Source organism: Labrus bergylta, chromosome 4 (genome assembly GCF_963930695.1).
Source record: "Labrus bergylta chromosome 4, fLabBer1.1, whole genome shotgun sequence".
Lineage (NCBI taxonomy): Eukaryota > Metazoa > Chordata > Actinopteri > Labriformes > Labridae > Labrus > Labrus bergylta.
Genome location: NC_089198.1, coordinates 15,114,039 through 15,133,658, shown reverse-complemented (window position 1 = coordinate 15,133,658; position 19,620 = coordinate 15,114,039). Strand labels below are relative to the sequence as shown.

At 39.7% G+C, this 19,620-nt stretch overlaps 1 protein-coding gene across 2 annotated transcripts; it reads left to right on the top strand.

Moving 5' to 3' along the window:
- Nucleotides 1-8,252: 8,252 nt before the first annotated feature.
- On the top strand, nucleotides 8,253-15,642 carry asip2b (agouti signaling protein, nonagouti homolog (mouse) 2b). 2 transcript variants are annotated; one of them, XM_065953827.1, is made up of 4 exons: nucleotides 8,253-8,462; nucleotides 8,547-8,675; nucleotides 13,336-13,409; nucleotides 14,498-15,642. In XM_065953827.1, the coding sequence occupies exons 2-4, from the start codon at nucleotides 8,570-8,572 to the stop codon at nucleotides 14,663-14,665; spliced, it is 348 nt and encodes a 115-aa protein (XP_065809899.1). In that variant the 5' UTR covers nucleotides 8,253-8,462; nucleotides 8,547-8,569; the 3' UTR covers nucleotides 14,666-15,642. The 2 variants fall into 2 exon arrangements, with proteins under 2 accessions (XP_065809899.1, XP_020507274.1); XM_020651618.3 differs by having other exon boundaries at nucleotides 8,256-8,458.
- The last annotated feature ends 3,978 nt before the right edge of the window (nucleotides 15,643-19,620 follow it).

Genomic DNA, 19,620 nt, shown 5'->3' with positions numbered 1-19,620 from the left:
TTATGAAGTGGACAAGGGCTGGAGTGAACAAATCTGATACATACTGTACATACATATAAACCATCAAAAAATCTTAAATTAATCAGGGGTTTGTTTTATTAAAAGTTGTCAAAATCGGTCTTAGCGGTCTCGAGAGTTCTGGAGAAGTTTTGGTAATAATTCTCATCGGACTGTCCTCCTGATTATGATTTACGCAGCATATTGAACAATCATGCATTCTCCTGTCCTTCACATGGTTGATCAACAGGAGAGGAGTCCGGGATCAAGCAGCCAACCCTGCAGTCATTGGCTGACTGAGTTTCAGCCAAAGCTGCAAATTAAAAGCATATGTTACAAAGTGTCAAATCACCTCCCCTCTTCAAGTGAAGATGAAGTTAAACATCCTAGCACCAGGGAAGAGAAGGGTTAGGTTCTAAAAAAAGTGTGTTCAAAGCCCTGCTATTAAGACACAAAAATGTGTTTTGTCCTGGGTGAACGATAGACTGTATTCATGGCTTCCATTTTCATCCAACCTTGTGCTCAAGCTAATGTGTTCCAGGATGTTGTTAGTCATGTAAACATACAGTATCTGACAAACGTATATAATTTAAACTATTCACAGAGATTGATCAGCATCTGAAAAGAAACAGTGAAACAGTAAGACAGTGAATGGTAAATGGACTTATATAGCGCTTTTCTAGTCTTCCAACTACTCAAAGCGCTTTTACACCACCTGTCACACCCACCCTTTCACACACTGATGGTAGTGATCGCTATGTAGTATCATCAGAAGTAACTAATCTAGATTAGTAATCTACTAATCTTAACCAATAGGGCGGCAGTAGCTCAGTCTGTAGGGACTTGGGTTGGGAATCAGAGGGTCGCCAGTTTAAGTCCAGGCATGGACCAAGTCCAGAAATTGGTCTGGTAGCTGGACAGGTGCCAGTCCACTTCCTGAGCACTGCCAAGGAGCACACCCATCCCCCCCCCCCCCCACCACCACCACCACCAGCAGTCCAGGAGCATTGTATTGAGTATGTATTTCGGCCTCTGTTTGTGTAGCATGTTAACTAGACAGAGTGTAAAAACAAATTTCCCCTCGTGGGATCAATAAAGTATAAATTATTATTAATCCCATTCACACACCACCACTGAAGCAGCGGGAGCAATTCAGGGTTAAGTGTCTTGCCCAAGAACACATCGGACATGTTGCTCAGCTGGGGATCGAACCCTCGACCTTCCAGTTGAGAGGCGACCAACTGAGCCACAGCCGCCCTAATAATTTAAGTTAAAACCCAATACTTGTTTCTATGGTCAAATACAGTCAGACAACAACTAACACAAGCATCCAACTACGGTACATCCTTAATGACATTACTATCAGGCTAATGAATCAGCTGAGACTATACAACTGTAAAGTGTGATCTGATACATATGAGCTTTGTTAGATGAGAATTGTTAATGTTAGCTACGGAGTGTTTACATGCTAATGTTAGCCATTGTCCAATCGTAAATAAAAGGCTATGAATTATGTGGTTTTAATTCTCAAATGTGGCCAGCTATCCCTCCAGATATTTATCATTGTCCACTGTGTTGCTCATGAATGTGGAAGCATTGCAATGCTATTGATTGTCACCATGACTTCAATACATTTACACAATTTACAATAAATATATATTTTACCACTATATGAGCTTCCCTCCCTCAGTCAGGACATAGAAAAATGACTGCTGTGAAGACAGTGAATGCTTTAAAGCTTAATAAAACACAACTACATGTTTAAATCTATAGGAGCAGGGCCCTGTTGGTTTTCAGCTGTTATGGGAAAGGTTTATTTTATTTAACATGTGGGTCACAGATTTTGTCTGAAAAGGGATCACGAACCTGATGTTGAAAGTAATAGGGGACAATGATTTGTGCAGCAAAAGGTGTAGTAAATGTAGTAAATTTACTCCCTCAAGGCCAGACCCTGAGAAACCTCAATACCTGCCAGTTGTTTGTTAGCATGCAACCACAAATGTCAATGTCAAATGATGAAATACCTATGTGGTTTTCAGTTTTCCCTCGTGTCCTGCAGCAATTTGGCACACTCCATGAGAAACCAAAACTCAGGACAAGAAAAAATAATAAATACAGAGCTCCACGTCAGCCAGGGTACGGCCCTTCAGGTATCGCCATTGATTATGCCCAAACATGTCAGAACATAAAGATTTATAAACAGCTCAGCAAAAACTTTGGAACAGTCTCCCCACAAATTACTCCACAGGGTGATATCGTTTGACATTGAGTGCAGATTTGCGGCTCATACCATCCAAAATAAAGACTCTTCATTCATCTCGAACAAATGTGGGAGATAAGGCTTAGGCCATTAGTTCTGTTGATGGGCCGCATGCTTCAGTGAGTGAAAGATTCATGTTGCTCCGGTGTAATTGTAGTGCAGCATGGATTGTGGGAGTAGGAATACTTATCCACCCAGAAAAACAACTTACAGCTGCCCAAACGTACAGAGACCGCTATACATCATTGAGGCACCACACTTAATAGTAATAGGTGGTGTGGTGCTTGTGGTCATGGAGATACTGTTATTGAGCTCATTTATAACCTGTGGGAGGCTGTGGGCAAATGTAAGTTTTAGCCCTCTGTTATGCTTTAATATCAGGCCAACATGTTTCAAGTTCTGAGTGTATCATGTTACCTTCAGGTACCTGTCACGTACACATGCAGAGGACACAGCAGACTACAGAGGTTGGATATGATACATGTTCCTTGTGCCTCTGGAATGAAATGAAAATCTGAAGGATGATAAAATCTGTGTTGGAGATACCAAACTATTCAGCAGAGACTTCCATATGGTAACCTGTTTATGATCATCTCCAACAGAATAAGCCAAAAAACAAATATTTTTACATGTTGGCACATTTCAAAAATAACTATGGAGGACCCAGAGCATAGTAATGGGGCCGGATTCTCCTTCAACCCTAAAATCTTAATCTTATCTGAAATGAATATTATACTAAACGTCTGCTCCTCTCACATAGACCCTTAGTTTTATATCAATATTTTCTGTAATACTTTACATTGAACTCAGTGTGTTCCACATGACATTCAGTGAGATTGATTTTATCAGCACTTTTTTTTTTCACCTAAAACATTCATCCCAACCGGAGCTGAAGCTGACAGTAGAAACATTTGAGAAATAATCAAGTTTAAGAATATTCAACAGTCAAAATGAATAAGTAACATTTGCATCACACTGACAGAATAAATGAAAAGTTTCCCACATGTCCTGACAGTTGATTTTAATGTACAGTAGTACGGTATTTTAAATGTGCCATGACTGGGTTGTGGTGCAAGACTTGTATGTTTTTTTCCTTTACAGAGTTATGTTCGAGTGGTTGATCGTGTTCCAGTTTGTTACAGACCTCCCGTTATTCTAACAATATAAGGTAGATTTGTTTTTAAGTCCTCATGTCACACCTCGTGGGTTGTGCGTCAACTGTTATTTGCTAAATGAATACAATTGTACAGGTTGTATAAAGTGTAGGTGAGATGATGGTGACAAAAGCTTTCTTGGCCCCTTGTACCAGGTAGAGTACCTCTTATGTCTTTGTGGATATTTTCTTGGTGTAAAACATATCAACAAAGGCTGTTAAAGATATCTCTACAGACATGGTAAATCTTGTAGGGTTGTTTGCTTTTGAAGGTCATACAGAGGCATCATTGTTAAATTGGTCTGTGTTTAATTGTGTTTATTAATACATTTGGATTTGATTGGATTTCTGCACACCAAGGTGTTTCACAGCTGCAGGGTTTACTTCATCTGCTGAGAGAGGCCAGCATTAAAACATGGGTAAATTGGATCAGTGTCGATCAGCACCCTTGGCTTTTAGAACCTCAGAGGCTCTGCTTGTCAACAGGCAAGGCAGGAAACTGCTTGGGGCTGTCATGATTTGGTCTTATTTAGTTTTGTATTTCAGTGTTTAGGTTTCCATGTTTTAATTTCTCCTGTCCATCCTAGCGTTGCATGTTTCCCTTGTATGTTTTTTGTCTTAATGTTTCCTAATGTTGATGGTTTTCTAGATTTGTCTTCAGTGTTTCCTGTTTTTATTTTGTCATTTATTATCCTCGTGTATCTCTGTGTTCTAGTGTGTTTTGTTTCATTCTTGAGTTCTGTGTGTCTTTAGTGTTTCATGATTTATCTTGTAGTTCTCCTCAGTGTTTCTTGTATTTTATTCCTGCCTCTGTGTGTTTCCCTCCATGTTGGTTGCCCTCATTGTCTTCACCTGTGTCTTGTTAGTCTCACCTGTGTTTGATTACCGCATGTCTATTTAGTCTCTGTGTTTTTTCCCTTCTGTGTCAGTTCATTGTTGTATGTTGTTTCTTGTCAGATGTAAGTTTTGCTTGTGTGCCTGTGATTCCTTGTGGCTCCCTTTGTTACCCTTTGTTACCCTTTGTTTTTTTTTGTTGAGTAGTAAGTCTTGTTTTTGACCTTTTGTTTAAATAAATATTTTTAGTTCTTCTGCACTTGGGTCCTACTCCCTTGTTTAACACACCGAACTGTGACAGGGGCCCCAGGACACTAGACGGCCCCTGAAAGAATCACCACTGTGGAACATAAATATGTTCAATGAGTGTGTAGCATTATGTGACTACAACTTTCCTTTTTGCATGACCGTGCTGTGAAATGACAAATAACTGACCTAACGGACCTAAAAGTAATACATGTTTTGTGAAAATCTACAGAGTACAAAAATATTCTACAGGCTTCATTGAAATGTATCTTTTAAAACACGCTAGGCACCTAGTATTGAAACTTTGTGTGTTTGGTACTATATGATATGATATGATCATTACAGCCAAATGGAAGAGGAGACACAATAGCTTTCCATGGCAGCTGATATGTGAATCATTATGTGGGAGCTGCATGTGAGGTGAGAGCACTGCCCTCTGTAGGTGGATTGAAGGAATTACAGGTCTGGGACTGATGATGGTGGTCACTTAAGTGTCTTGTAGATTTGCCATCTTGCAGTGTAAGATGCATTATCAGCTGCAGTGTGGGTGATCGCAGTGGGCTCACTTAGTGGTATCTAGTGGAGTCTGTGAGAGAATCTCCCCTCGTAAGTACCCTGTCTAGTGTTTGTTGCCTTTACATTTTAGTAGTGTTTTTAAGCTGGAGATTTACTTTTTATTAGTTTAGTTATTAGTCTTGTGAAATAAAAGTATTTCTTTAACTTACTGTTCGTTTATTTTCTCAGGTACTCCAGCAACAAAATGTTTAGTTTTTAAATAAACCTTAAATTTGTTAACTGAATGCACCTCTCCTGCTCTTCTTGAACCTATACTTTTGTTTTGTGTCAACATTATAAATCAGGGGCCTAAATCATGACCATATAGATTTTATATTTTTCTATGATACCGGTTCTGCTCTCAATTACATATATATCCGGTAAAAACTTTTATAACTATACATATATTATTCAAATTTTATAAAGGAAAACTACACAAATAAAACCAAGCACAAAAGACGTGCATGAGCTGAAGTCGATATAATACCAGCTGGGTACTTGTGTCTCACAGTGTGGACTGTGGGGCGGTCGTTCATGAAATGAGAAACTGTTTCTTGCATTAAAGTAAGTTATTATATCTTCCTCTTTCAAAAGGCCCAGAGAACATAAAATCTCCAGCTCCACTCACCGGGAAGATCAAAAGCAGTAATGCCAAATATGGGCTCATGAATTTACAGACAATAAACATGAATCACTTTTTCTTTTGCACATTCAGACTTTCATTTTGGTCTTAATATGTTTCAGTGCTGGATTACATCACATACTGAAAAGTGATGGACATTCAAAAGCTAACCATCAAGTTAAACCTGTTTAAATGTGTACCTGATGTCCCATCTCATCAATCTGACAGAAAAATTCAAGAAGAAAACTTTAAAGGGACATAATGAACAAGCCTACAAAAAACTCAACAGGAGTCCATGTCTCCTGGACTTTTCTTCCCTGTTGTGTCTTTCTATTAATCTTTTGTAAGTAGCTATCAAATGAACATATGAAAGCCTCACAATAAAAATTCCAAAATGGACTAAAGTAAAATAGCCTATTGCTCCAAAGCGGTACAGGATGATGCTCTAAACACAGCTGTTTACACCTGGCCAGATTAGGCATCTCCAAAATTAAACTCCAGGGACCACTTGTGATCGGATCTCACTTTCCTGCTCTGTATGCAAATAACAACAGAGCCTCATTCACCTTCATAGCTGATGCAGACTGGCTGCACAGAGGTGGAGAGCTGCACTCGTGCGCGAGCAGCAGAGAAGAGAGGGGATCCTCGACTACTATGATGAGGTGACAGAAAAACTTTGACGGACGTGACGCTAGAGTTTCCTTCTGTGGTCTCTGAAATAAATGAACATGGCATTATATAAACTTTGATGACCAATGGGCCACATCACTCCTTTCATTGACAGCATTGAAAAACCTGACAGATTGCTGCCTTTATAGAGCAAGAAAATGAGCATAACAGACAGACAGCTCTGCTTGTCTGATCATCTGTATATCCATGCACTGCTTTATTATGAACTCAGATGACTGCTTATTATTTAAAACTCTGATTAACGTTTGGTGAACCAAATCACTCACCGGCTTTCTCACCATCTTCCCTCGTCAGTACAGAATCCTCCCATGGTCTATTGAAATTTTAAATAAAGTTTCCCTTACTTAATGATTTTGGGACACTATATGTTTTTGTGCACATTAATTCAAATACTTGCATGTTGTGATAACATGGAAAACAAAGCTTTTCACGTGACAGTGCAGAAAAAGATAAATCGATCATGTATGAGAGGGAGTGGTCTGTTAAGTCCCATACAGTACACCATTGTTGTGGATATAGGTAAAGTGGGAGAAGCTTAAGGAGACTGCCAGAACATATTGGAGTTTACACTGACGGACAAATGTGTCTCAGAGCACCTCCTCCATGCTGTGTTTACACCTGTACAAAAGACTGTCCACTTATGATTTGATCCGGAGGTATTTTTGAGTGTAACCGTAATAACACTTGTTCTTTCAGTCTTTACTTGAAAAAACAAAAGTTTTTATTGAAAATGTTCGCTGCCCAATTACTGCAGGCAATAAAGTTACATCATAGAAAAGGTATGGGTGGTCAGGTGTTCCATCTTTGATGTCATATATAATCAAAGCTTCATTCTTTATAATACTATTAAAAACATTTTTTTTCATATATTAAAAAATAATTAAATATTTATTAACTTTTTACTCTATGTTCAAAGTCTAGTCCACATTCAAACATTTCAATCTGTATTCTGACTTTTTTCCATAAACCTTTGTCTATTTTCAAAACTTTTCTTCATATTTTTAAATTTGCAAGCTATATATTTTCAATCCATATCAACATATTCAAACTTGATTTTTTTTTTTTTTTTTACTGTTATGTCATTGGCTATTTAACCTACTTTCATGCATGCTTTTTCTCCAAATCTTCATACACTCAGTTTTATGTTCACAATTTATTCCATAGGCTATATTCCACTTTCTTAATGTTCAAACTTTTATAGCCTATATAGTCAGACTTCAATTCTTAATATTAAAATCAAATAGGCTATCTAAACGCCTGATCCATATCCAACTTTCATGATCTATTGATTGATTTATTCACACCTTTTTTCTGTATTTTCAAAACGTCATTCACTGTCTTCAAACTTTATTTGCATTCTACCCTTTAGACCCCATATTGAATACACATTTTAAATGTGGTTTAATTATTTAATATTTTATATATATGTTCTGTCTACTTTGCACCACTATCCTGTTCCTGTTTTGTTTTTTATGTTAGCCTAGTGTTAAACATGATACTGTTTTTTATTGAACTGAACCTTCTATTATTCAATATGATAGCCCACAGTTCGACCTCATCTGTGTAATCTGACTTCCCATTTAATCCCATGCATTAAAATGTAGCCTACATATTCATCCATAGCAGTAGCCTATTCGTTGTTGTTTTTTCAGTGGGCAAACTCTCCATGGTTCATGAGGAAACACGCAGGGAAATTATGACGTTATTTAATCAGTTAACAGAAACCATGTGTATCCGCTGCATCAAAGCAATAATTTAAAAAAAAAATTGTTTTAATTTTAGGTTTGTTGTTAAAAAAATAAATGGTCATGTTTTACTGATTCCGGACATTCCTTTCAGTTCTTAGGGGCGTAACATACGGCAGTAGGGTAATTAACCCGGGCCCCCAAATCACTGGCGCCATTAGGCTACTTAGTTGTGTTTGCACTTGCATTTACGCGCGTGTTTGGAGCGCGAGCATCTTCTCGTGCAGTGTGTGGAGCCTGGCACGTGGGGGCGGACGTCTTTGTCTGTCTGTCGTTCGTCAACGTGCTGGAGGCAGAGATCCCCTCTCCTCACATCCATAGAGCAACAGCAGAACAGAGGGAGTTTAACAGGAGAAGTGCGTGAGTCACGAACACTTCTGTTTCCATAGCAGCTCACAATCTGGGACTTATTTAATGACAGATTTTTCACCGTGTCTTCAACAGATAGCCTCATCATCTCCATCATCATGAAGATCACCGGCAAACACTTGTTGTGCTTCATCCTGCTTGCCTTCCCGCTGTCCTGGGCAGAGACCACGAATAAGGATGTGAAGAAGCCTGACAATGACACAGGTGAGAATTCCCCATTTTTTACAAGATTATTTTTTCGAACATATTTAGGATTTTTTATTTTTTATTTTTTTTTTTGGGGGGGGGGGAATAGTGCAGCTAATAATACTGTAAAGACTGGATAAAAAATACGCTTATGGTAGGATAGATGTGGTTACTTAATATCCCATATAGACTACCCTTAAAACAAGGCTATTTGAAAGAAGGCGAGAGGGGGATATGCTATTTGCATGATTGTTCATGCTCACATTATATCAAATTTTTTTATTCAATTTTTTTAGAGAATTTAAAGATATGCCTACTTGACCTTCCTAAAGATGTTTTTGCACTCAAGCTTTTAAAAACTCTCCCCTCATACGTAGGCTATATGAACCCCATTAATCATCAAAAACTCAAAGTAAATAACGCCTTCTCTATGGGCCAAATATTTTGGTTTTCAGATTTTATTGCATGTAGGCTATACATCATCTTGAGAACCTCATGTTTGTCATACTGAAATTCTTGGCCTGAACATAACATCCTCTCACCTCAAATGTTCTCTGATGTGCAGCTCATGAACCCTCTTTGCACAATAAGCTACTCATATGGGTCTATGTTGACCCTGTCTCCCTCCCCAGCAGGGAGACGGGGAGGCATGATTGGTTCATCAAATTGGTACCTTGTGGCAGCCATTGGTCAAAGTTTTTACGCGCTTACAGCTGCTACAGATGACAGATTTTCTTTGTTCCTTTTTCAGAGCACATGAATAATTAATTTCTGTCAGGACCTAAAGACAATTTCTACCAAAATCTTAAAAAGTGTATCTGTAGAAAATTACCAACCCTGCCTTTAAACATCAGATTATGGCCATGGGAGGGATTTTTATATAATCATAATCATATATATTGGTTAGTGTAACCTAACATGGTTACTAAATGCTTTTTAAATATTGATTTCCACAAAGGAGGTTATAAAGACAGTGCGTGTGTGTGTGTGTGTGTGTGTGTGTGTGTGTGTGTGTGTGTGTGTGTGTGTGCGTGCGCGTGTGTGTGTGTGCGTGTGTGTATGTGTATTTTCTACTTTTATCCTCAGAGAACTGTCCACTTGTTTATCAGAGAGAATGGTGCAGTATAACCATAACATGATGGATTTAAAACTCTGTTCTAGCAAATTCAAGCTGAACAAACATAAACCAACAACAACATATGGTATTCCCCTTTTTAGTCTGTGCTGTCATGAATTTAATAGTCCCCTTTAGTACTGTGTGTCTTTCAAACAGACACAGGCTAAATTAAACCCAGTGTCATTCTGGATCACCACGCTTCCTTCTCTTCTCTGTTCAGAGTTGACATGAATAGCAATGATCGGGTTGTGTGATGGTGATCAATGACAGCATAAAACATCAGAAATGAGTTCTTTCAAAGTTTGTGAATCACTGTGACCCCAAGAGGTCATTGAGCACCCAGACACAAATGTGTGTTTGTAAGATTAGCTGCAGACTGACAGATATTCAATATTCAATATTCAATATTCAATATTCAATTCAATTCATTCCTTTCAGCAAAGAAGCTGGAAGTAAATGATAAAATATGATGCTGCTGTAAGCTCTGTGGTACAGACAGGAGGAGATTCAATCTGAACTAGGGTTGAGAAAGAAATCCCTAATCCCTAACAACCCATTAAATCAAAACATGAAGAAAGCACAGGTTACTTTACCACAATGGCAAAGTCAATGAGGATTTAAAAAAAAACACATTTAAAGCTTGATTAACCCTCAGAAATCAAGAACAGAATTTACAGACTACAACAATTATTGTGCCTATTTTAAATAGAGTCTATATTTAAACCTGCTTTTAGACCGGAAGGAATAAAAGGCAACTTTCGAGCAGAGCTAAAAGCCAAGGCATAAAAGTGTTTCACTGCTGAATTCACTGCTCACAGAAAAGCAAGGATATTCAGCCCCAAAAAAGTCTGCCTTCGAGGCGGCCAAGATCCACTACTCTCAATCCACTCCAATACTCCACCGATATCTGGGTTGGCATGTTGTAGGTTGATGAGTCGTCTTATAGCTGCCCCACATTGGAGCTGCTTGCTTTCTACCCCCGGCCCTTTGCTCAGCAGAGCAAGAGGCGGCTTAATAAGCCCTGTCCTGTACAAGCCTTACTCATCTATTTGGAAAGGACTTGGGGTTTTTTGTGTCTTGGGCCCTTTCTCACAGAAGGAGAAAGTCTGCGCCTGTCTCACTGGATAGTAGAGGCAATAATGTTGGCATATGAGAGTCGAGGTCTACCACCCTCAGGGAAGCTGCAGGATCATTCCACTAGAGGGATGACACAGAATCTCCATCTTTTCTTCTCTTCAAAAAAGGTTGATAAAAGTCATGAGTGTTAGAAGTTGACCTGTTCGTTATTGTGAGATGAGCTACTTCACTCATAGTAGTTACTCAACATCTTCACCCAAGACTGTAAAGAGAGTGATTAGAATTAAAGCAAGCCATTCATAGTCAATTATTTTTTAGATGCAGCTTCAGGCTCAATAAGGCCTGCATTTCTGCAGTGTTGTATTTTTACCACTCTATATCGGTAAATATACTGTACAGTAAGTACTGGACTATAAGAATAATGCAGGGTCTCAGGCTCCACCGTCCTATCTCTACATAAAGACATTAAAAGACCATAATAAACCTTAAAATATATAGAATAAATGTGAGAAAGATGTAGGAAGGGACTGTGTTTTGTATTTTTTAGAAGGCCAAAGATGGTGTATTTCATATATTAAAGAAACTATATCTGCAGTCAAAGAAAAGATCAGATAGGGCCCAGTGATGGAGGCCTGCTCATTAGCAGGAGGACAGGATTTAAACAACCCAGTGGTGACCAAATGTATTTATTGCAGTAATATTTCAAGTCTAAACACCTGGCCTAAGGATAGCCCCAAGATGTTGAGCTTGATTGAAGGAAAGGTGCAGCATCCACCAGCCGTGAGGCAGAGGAGGTCAGAGCCAAGAAGGAGTTTTGATTTGTTGCTTTTGTGGACTTGGTTTGCACCCAGGGTGTCAAAGCCAGGGTGAGGGTGTTGTCAGAGGCCAACAGAAGTGTTCCAGATGAATTTGATTTTCATTGACACTGACAATCTTTGGTGCTCTTTCTGTTTGTACAACACATCCAAAACCTTGGAATGATGAACAAGCTCCATATGTTTTTGGAAACATACCAACATGCCTCAAAGCAAACATGATAGTAATCAATGTTTGTGTGGACAGATTTTTCCCAACAGAAATTCCTCAACAGATCACAGACAGCATCTCCAACCATCACGACCAACAATGGAGTACCACAAGGCGTCCCCAGCCCTTTACATCCTTTTCACTAATGATCGCAGTAGACAATGACTTTGTGATGACTTGAATACTCCATTTCTTGATTTGCTCACAAGTAAAAACATGCCTTCACTCAGTTTGACTCTGACATTAAATCTGCATCTTGAAGTGGCTCAAGCACTCACTGCTGCCTCTGGCTCTCATGTAATAATTCATAAAATTGTACTCCAGTTTTATCACAATGCTGTGTGTTTCCAACATAAACAAGTTATCCCACATTCCTCTCACACTTCTCGTTCCAGTTGAACAGGAACAATTGGTTCAGCCTGATAAATTCCACTGAAATGGAGAAGAAAGGGGGATCCCAATCCAAACACAAAGACAGTTTGTTCAACTTTTTCCATAATTATTTGAATAAGTGTTGAAAACTGCTTTGGAGTTACATAAGGATTGACTTATCCCTTTTTTTCTGAAGCCAAGAATGCACAAAAGTTATTCATACTTAGAAGAGGCCAGGCAAGGTCAACCTACCTGATAACATAATCCAAGCCTTTTTATGGCAGGATTCCCAAACTATCACTGAGGCTCCACTTTCTTGTCTTGTACAGCTATAGAGCCCACATTCTAATAACCAGGTTCATTAAAGGGGATTTAACACGCAGCGTTTTCTGCGGTTTCACACTTGCATTGACGCACAAAAACGAACCTTTACAACTAACCCCTAGCTGTTCATTTTTTAAATTTTATTCATTCAAAATGTATTTAACACGGAGAACCTCATTAAGATTAAGAATGTCAATTACAAGAGTGTCCTGGCCAAGAGGGGCAGCAGCACAACAACAGGCATAAAACATTGAATAATTACAAACACAGATCAACATTTCCTGAGTCACAGAGCAGAAAGTCATCAGTCAAAGCATCTACAATCTGCAGCATCTTCCTCCAACACCCTCAATGTACTTTTAAAAAAGATTTAAAGAACCCAGCTCCCCCAGACACAGATCCTCCTGCTGGAGGTTCCAGGCCGCAGGAGCAACGCACCTTGAACTCCTTTTCCCCAATCTTTTCATCCATGCTTGATGAATGAACAGGGTGGCCACATAACTTCAGGGTTTTATCCATTTCCAAATCCTGTTTTGGATAAGAAAGAGTGAGAAACAAACTGAATTGTTGTTTACCGTTATGGGGGAAACAAGATTATGAAGATTACAGGTCTCAAGAGAGTGTGATAAGGTTTCCCTTAGTCATGGAAACTGAATGACCTTCACTAAAAATAGAACAGAGGTTGTGTGATAATGAATGTTTATTGAGGTATTGTGCTGTTGTGTTTAAAGGAAAAAATTATTCCTTTTTTCTCAAACCTAGTTTGGAGCCAAGCAAAGACCAGACGACTGTTTGCGAGGAAAAAGATTACTCTGCCACAGGAAAGTCACGTCCCTGTAAGCTTTATTGGTTCTTTTCAAACTGCCTGTATATTGTATAATCACCATTTCACAGTGTGTTCCCTAACCTCTCCGTAAGGTGTGCTTATGATTGCTTGAATTGGAAATTGTATGAACAGCCAGAAATGTCAGGGATATGACTTCACTTAAAAAAACACTAATTCAACAACATCATACTTTATCTTCTTTTTCATGCATTTCCTCCAAATCGAATCCTAGTTGCAGCTTGCAGAGTGTTGTATAACACCAAATTTGTGATGGCAACTCTATGCCAGAGGACTGATTATTTCTGCACACAGCTGTATCAGGACAAGTTGTCCTTTAATTTATAACCGCAGTTTTTCAATCTTTAAAAGGTTTCGAAATGTGGACGGTGAATCTATTAGCAGACGGTTGCTTAATTTGTTTCAGATAAAAGCAGCATTATCACTCTTTTGAAGTATTGTTTCAGATTTGTTTTCCTTCTTTCTTGGTCTCCTAGAAGTCCTGAGAGGAATATGTGACTCTTGAGTCGTTAAATTATTCATTATGTTTCCCCGCCATAGTCACTAACATATTCTGCTGTTCGGTGCTGGGAGTTATTCAGTGGGCCCATCAAAGTAATTTCACTTCAAACAGCACAATGACACGACTGAATGAAAATAAAAACAGAAGCTTTGTTGACCAAAACAACAGCCTGAAAGGCAATAAAATGGTCTTAAAAGCTGAGGCTAATTCCAGGGTTGGATGAAAAGAGTCAGTGGGTGAAACCCCCTTCAAATTTCACCAATGTTGACCTGAATGAATGAATCAATTGCCTGTCAAAAAGATTTTGAACTCGTAGAAAAGTTTTGTACTTGCAAAAAACATTTGTAGCTGTAGACATTTTAAGTTTGTATGTGCAAACCTTATATTTGTGCACAAAATATTTAAGTACAAAACGTTTCTACAAGTTCAAAATCTTATTGACAGGCAATTGATCCCATATAGTTCTTTGTGTTTGATGATTTCACATGTTTAAGGTCCTTGGGTATTTAATGTTTTTTTTTTTTTTTGCATGTCAGATGTTTCATGCCAATAAATAAATTCTCTCTCTGTTGTTTCAGAAACACAGGTCAAACCTCATGACCCCTGCCCATCGCTGTGGCCGCCTGATGGAGAACTGCTCCTCTCATATGCCGTGCTGCGATCCCTGTGCCTCCTGCCGCTGTCGTCTCTTCAACACCATCTGCCACTGCTGGAGGATGAACCCTCTGTGCTTAAAGAAGACATAAATGAAACACAAAAACACATGCAAAGACATGGCCTAACACAGATTGCAACGACAATGTACATACAGACATATATACATAGAGATATACAAGCACATGCACACTGTCCTCTGACATGTGGGCTCATCTTTTACTACACAGGTGCACTTCAGAGAATATTATTACAGTTCAGAGAACATTGCAACATTTGGAAAGCCATGAAACAGTGCAAGGCTGAAAGTGATGAAAGAGTGAAGCATGGGGTTTTTCTGTCATCAGCTGTCTGAGCGAGAAAAAAAACACTGAAATGTTGAATACATTGTGTTCAGAATAGGTGTGATGTAAGAGGAGTGACATATGCTTTTCATGTATGTAGACAATCATGTGTAAACCATGTGTGCTGTGCCTTGAGAATTTCCCACACTATTGATGTTTTTGCACATCTTAATGTTTTGTGTCATGTTAAAACCATGGGAATATAGATTTCATTGGTATCAAGTTACTTATTTTTGAAACTCACCACCCTCAAGACTCAGAGTGGAAAAAATAAATCCAAATCATATGTTTTGAGTCAAAACAGTAATCCAGGCCTTGGTGAACAGAACAATTCAGGTCTAAAATGGTAATTTACAGGTTATTCATGTGAGGATATTGTGGTTAAAGCTAGTTTATAATTTATCTTTTGAATAAATACACCATAAGCCTATGCTGTCCTATTGCTTTTATTATTTTTCTTTCACTTTCATTTCATAAGCAGAATAATAAAAATGCCCCTAAAAGTGTACATTTAGTAGAAACCCATGCTTCATTTAGTTTATGAGACATCATTTTTTGGGGGGAAAAGCCAAAATATGTAGTTATTTAGCAAAACAGATGTCCAGCAGCTATCTTGTGTATGAACATGGACTTAACCTGCTTTGTATTTCTCTCTGTGACGATTGTGTGAAAAGAGCTGAACATAGCCAATGTGAATTAAATAAAATAAAGCTCCTGTCCAGGTATTCTGTGGTCTGTGTATTACATTGTTTAATGACAGTACATTTTCTTATTTGTCAGAATATGTTATGCACTCAATAGCCATGGACAATAAATAAGTAGAAAAAGGTAAGTGTAATTTGAAGGAGAAGTCGTCATTTTTCAGTAACATATCCATCTAAGAGCAGCCCACATAAGTTCACACGAGCATGTGCTGAGTCTGGTTATTACAGCATGCGGGGTCAAATCAAAAACATTCCTACTTCAGTTGAGGAAAGGTCACAGGCCAGGTTTAACAAATCTGTTACACCTCACAACCAGGTATGTGAAGCAGTGGTCTATGGAGGCCACTGAGATGTTGCAGGACTGCTTTGACACCACTGACTGGGAGGTGCTGTGCAGCCCACATGGAGAGGACATCGACGGCTTAACCCACTGTATCACAGATTACATAAACTTCTGTGTTGAGAACACTGTACCCAACAAAAAAATACAGTGTTTCTCCAACAACAAACCCTGGGTGACCCCTGAGCTGAAACCCCTGCTCAAAGAAAAGAAGAGGGTTTTTAGAGCTGGAGATAGAAAGGAGCTGAGGAGGGTGCAGAAGGAGCTCAAGAGAAAAATCAAGGAGGGGAAAGCCAGCTACCGGGCAAAGATGGAGGAGCAATTAAAACAGAAAAAAGCAAGAGAAGTCTGGAGGGGCCTGAATAACAGCTCAGGTCACAGCAGAGGTCGTGGGAGGGGCCCTGAAGCAGGTGACAGGGAGTGGGCAAATGAACTGAATCTGTTCTTCAATAGATTTGATTCTACTCCCAACCCCACCCCCACCCACCAGAGCGCAGACCAGCCCGCTTCTCAGACACTCCATCTGAGTACCCTGAGTACCCTGAGTACCCTGCCACCCCTCTCAACAGCCCTCTCCTCCTCCTCCTCAGACGCCCCCTCAACAACCCTCTCCTCCTCCTCTTCCTCCTCCACCGACGGCCTCTCCATAACAACTGATCAGGTGAGAAGTCAGCTGAGGAAGACCAAGGCGAGGAAGGCCACAGGTCCCGACGACATCAGCTCCAGACTCCTGAAGGACTGTGCAGACCAGCTCTGTGAGGTCCTTCTGCACATCTTCAACCTGAGCCTGAGACTGGAGAGGGTACCGACTCTGTGGAAGACTTCCTGCGTGGTGCCAGTCCCAAAGACATCTCACCCCAGGAAGCCTAACCACTTCAGACCTGTGGCCCTCACCTCTTACCTGATGAAGACCATGGAGAGGATCATCCTGAACAACCTCCTCCCCCTGGTGACTTCAAATCTGGATCCTCTGCAGTTTGCCTACCAGCCGAACATCGGGGTGGGTGACGCCGTCATCTACCTGCTGCAGAGATCCTGGACTCACCTGGAGAACACCGGCAGCACTGTGAGGGTCATGTTCTTTGACTTCTCCAGTGCCTTCAACACCATCCAGCCTGCACTGCTCAGGGGGAAGCTAGAGGGGGCGGGAGTGGACTGTCACCTAGCTGCATGGACAACGGACTACCTCACAAACAGACCACAGTACGTGAGGCTTCAGGACTGTGAGTCTGACATGGTGGTCTGCAGTACAGGGGCCCCGCAGGGGACAGTTCTCTCTCCTTTTCTCTTCACCCAGTACACCTCGGACTTCTGTTACAACTCTGGGAGCTGCCACCTGCAGAAGTTCTCCGATGACACAGCCATCGTGGGCTGTGTGTCTACGGAGAGCGAACAGGAGTACAGGCAGGTCATCGTGGACTTTGTCGACTGGAGTGAGCTCAACCACCTTCAGCTCAACGGCAGCAAGACAAAGGAGATGGTGATTGACTTCCGCAGGTGAACATCCAGGGCTTGGACATTGAGATGGTGGAGACTGGTCACACAACATAGACGTCCTGTACAAGAAGGGTCAATGTCGACTACACCTGCTGAGGCGACTGAGGTCCTTTGGAGTGTGCAGGACTCTGCTATGGACATTTTATGACACTGTGGGGGCCCTGAGCAGCTCCTTCAGCAGCAGACTCAGACACCCACCCTGCAAGACAGAGCGCTACCGCAGGTCGTTCATCCCATCTGTAGTCAGACTGTTTAATCAGACTCTTTAACAGCATCACCACCTCATGCTACACACTGTGTGTGTTTTCAATAACAATAACTCTTTCCACAAGTGAAAGTGTACATACCTGGTATTATTCTATTATTGTATTTTTTCTGCCTTTATATTATATTATTAATAATTATATTCCTGTTTCCTGTTTTCTTGAGCTGTTGTAATGAAAAGATTTCCCCATGGGGGATCAATAAAGTTTATCTTTATCTTTACAAAACTGCTTTAACATCTCATCTGGCTTCTGCTAAATAATTTGGCACAAATTCTTTCACACTTAAAAATGAACAAACTAGGAATGTGCTGAATCATAGAAGTGGGGTGAGTGAAAATATTTTGCTATAGTAAATCTTTTTTTTTTATCTCTGTTTTCAAACAAGTGTGCAGGTTTTAATTCTCCCTTGCATGATTTCCAGCCAAAGTGTGTCACATTCCTCTATTTACACACCTAGACTGATATATTTATTTCTCTGGATCAGATAAGAGACCAGCTGATGCACAGGCACAGCAGTCAGGTGTGGTGGATCAGAGGATTCTCTCCATAGTGTTTAACAAATCTCATCTTGATTAATGATACACTGTCTGTATGCTGTTCTTATCTACGACGGAGGATCAGGGCCACGTTCATTTTTTTTATTTCGAGATTAAAGTCATAAATTTACAAGAATAAACTCGTAAATTAACGAGACCAGCCTGCGCAAAATGATGAAAGTAGAACTCTTAAAGTCTTTTCCTCTGCAGGCAACTTCCTCCATGTCAGTGTGGTTCTTTTTACAGTTTCTTCCAGTATCTTTTCAGGGTGCTGATATTTTATGACAATGTGAAGATGATGATGTGCTAAAAGCATTTGTAGTTTCATATCTGCAAAAGTAAACAGCACAACTATTTGTGTCTGTTATAGGTCTGCCTTGTTAAAGTGTCTCATGTGCAGAGCCAGTCTGTGTCCTGTTCATCATTTTACAGATAAACAAGGTCTTGCAAGTTGAAGTGAAAACTTCTCTTGAACTGTTTTTACCGACTACACAAGGAAGTAGCCTATTTCCTTATTAGTGAAACCTTTAGGACAAGATGCTCCATGTTTGTCATTTGAGAACAGGATGCTGCTGATGTTCTGATATAGATTAAAATAAGACTTTAAGAGTTCTACTTACATCATTTTCGCGCAGGCTGGTCTTGAACTTGTTAATTTATGATTTACGAATCTTAAATTAGTTTCAATCAAAATTCAAGTAGCCTATAGTAAATTATTTTCTGTATTGTATTTGCTTGGACTTTAATTGTTTGTCTGTTTCATGGTTGTTTTACATTCAGAGGGCCACTCAACAAGCCCCTGTGGGTTGCTTTGGCTTCTCCTGCACATTTCTTTCTGAAGTTATTGTACATTTATTTCCTAACTATTATGTAGGCCTAGTCTACTACTTGTATTGTGGTTTTTCATATTCACAATGAACATGTAGTTTCTTTAAACTTTATGATAAAGGAAATACATTGTTTGAGTTTGTCATGGATATTTATGACGTAATGTATTAATTTAGTGTGCCCATCAAGTCACGGGGCTCAATAAAAAAATTAAAAATAAAGTCACAGGGCTCATTGAACCTAGCATTAGCATTGTCTGCTATCCATGGCCGTCAAGCCTACATATTTACAGCTGTCGGGGTGTCCTCACAGATAAAATCCTGTGAGAAAGCCTGACTAGAGTTAACGAGCCTGCTCAGACACTAACGAGCTCAGACCGTATAAAGCACGTGGCTTACATGCTGCAGAGCAGAGTATAGGAGGAGCAGAGCAGATGCAGGAGCAGCCTGGACATTTAAGTTATATGTTTGTGTGTTAATACAGAAAAGAGTAAGTTTGTTCATATTTACTTGATCTAGTTTCATATATGTAC

What these genes read in the sequence shown, in the direction of transcription:
- asip2b (XM_065953827.1), top strand. Translation starts at nt 8,570, where the DNA reads ATGAAGATCACCGGCAAACACTTGTTGTGCTTCATCCTGCTTGCCTTC. An exon ending in GAAGCCTGACAATGACACAG is followed by an intron (nt 8,676 to 13,335) that starts GTGAGAATTCCC and finishes TCTCAAACCTAG; the next exon opens with TTTGGAGCCAAGCAAAGACC. An exon ending in CACAGGAAAGTCACGTCCCT is followed by an intron (nt 13,410 to 14,497) that starts GTAAGCTTTATT and finishes CTGTTGTTTCAG; the next exon opens with AAACACAGGTCAAACCTCAT.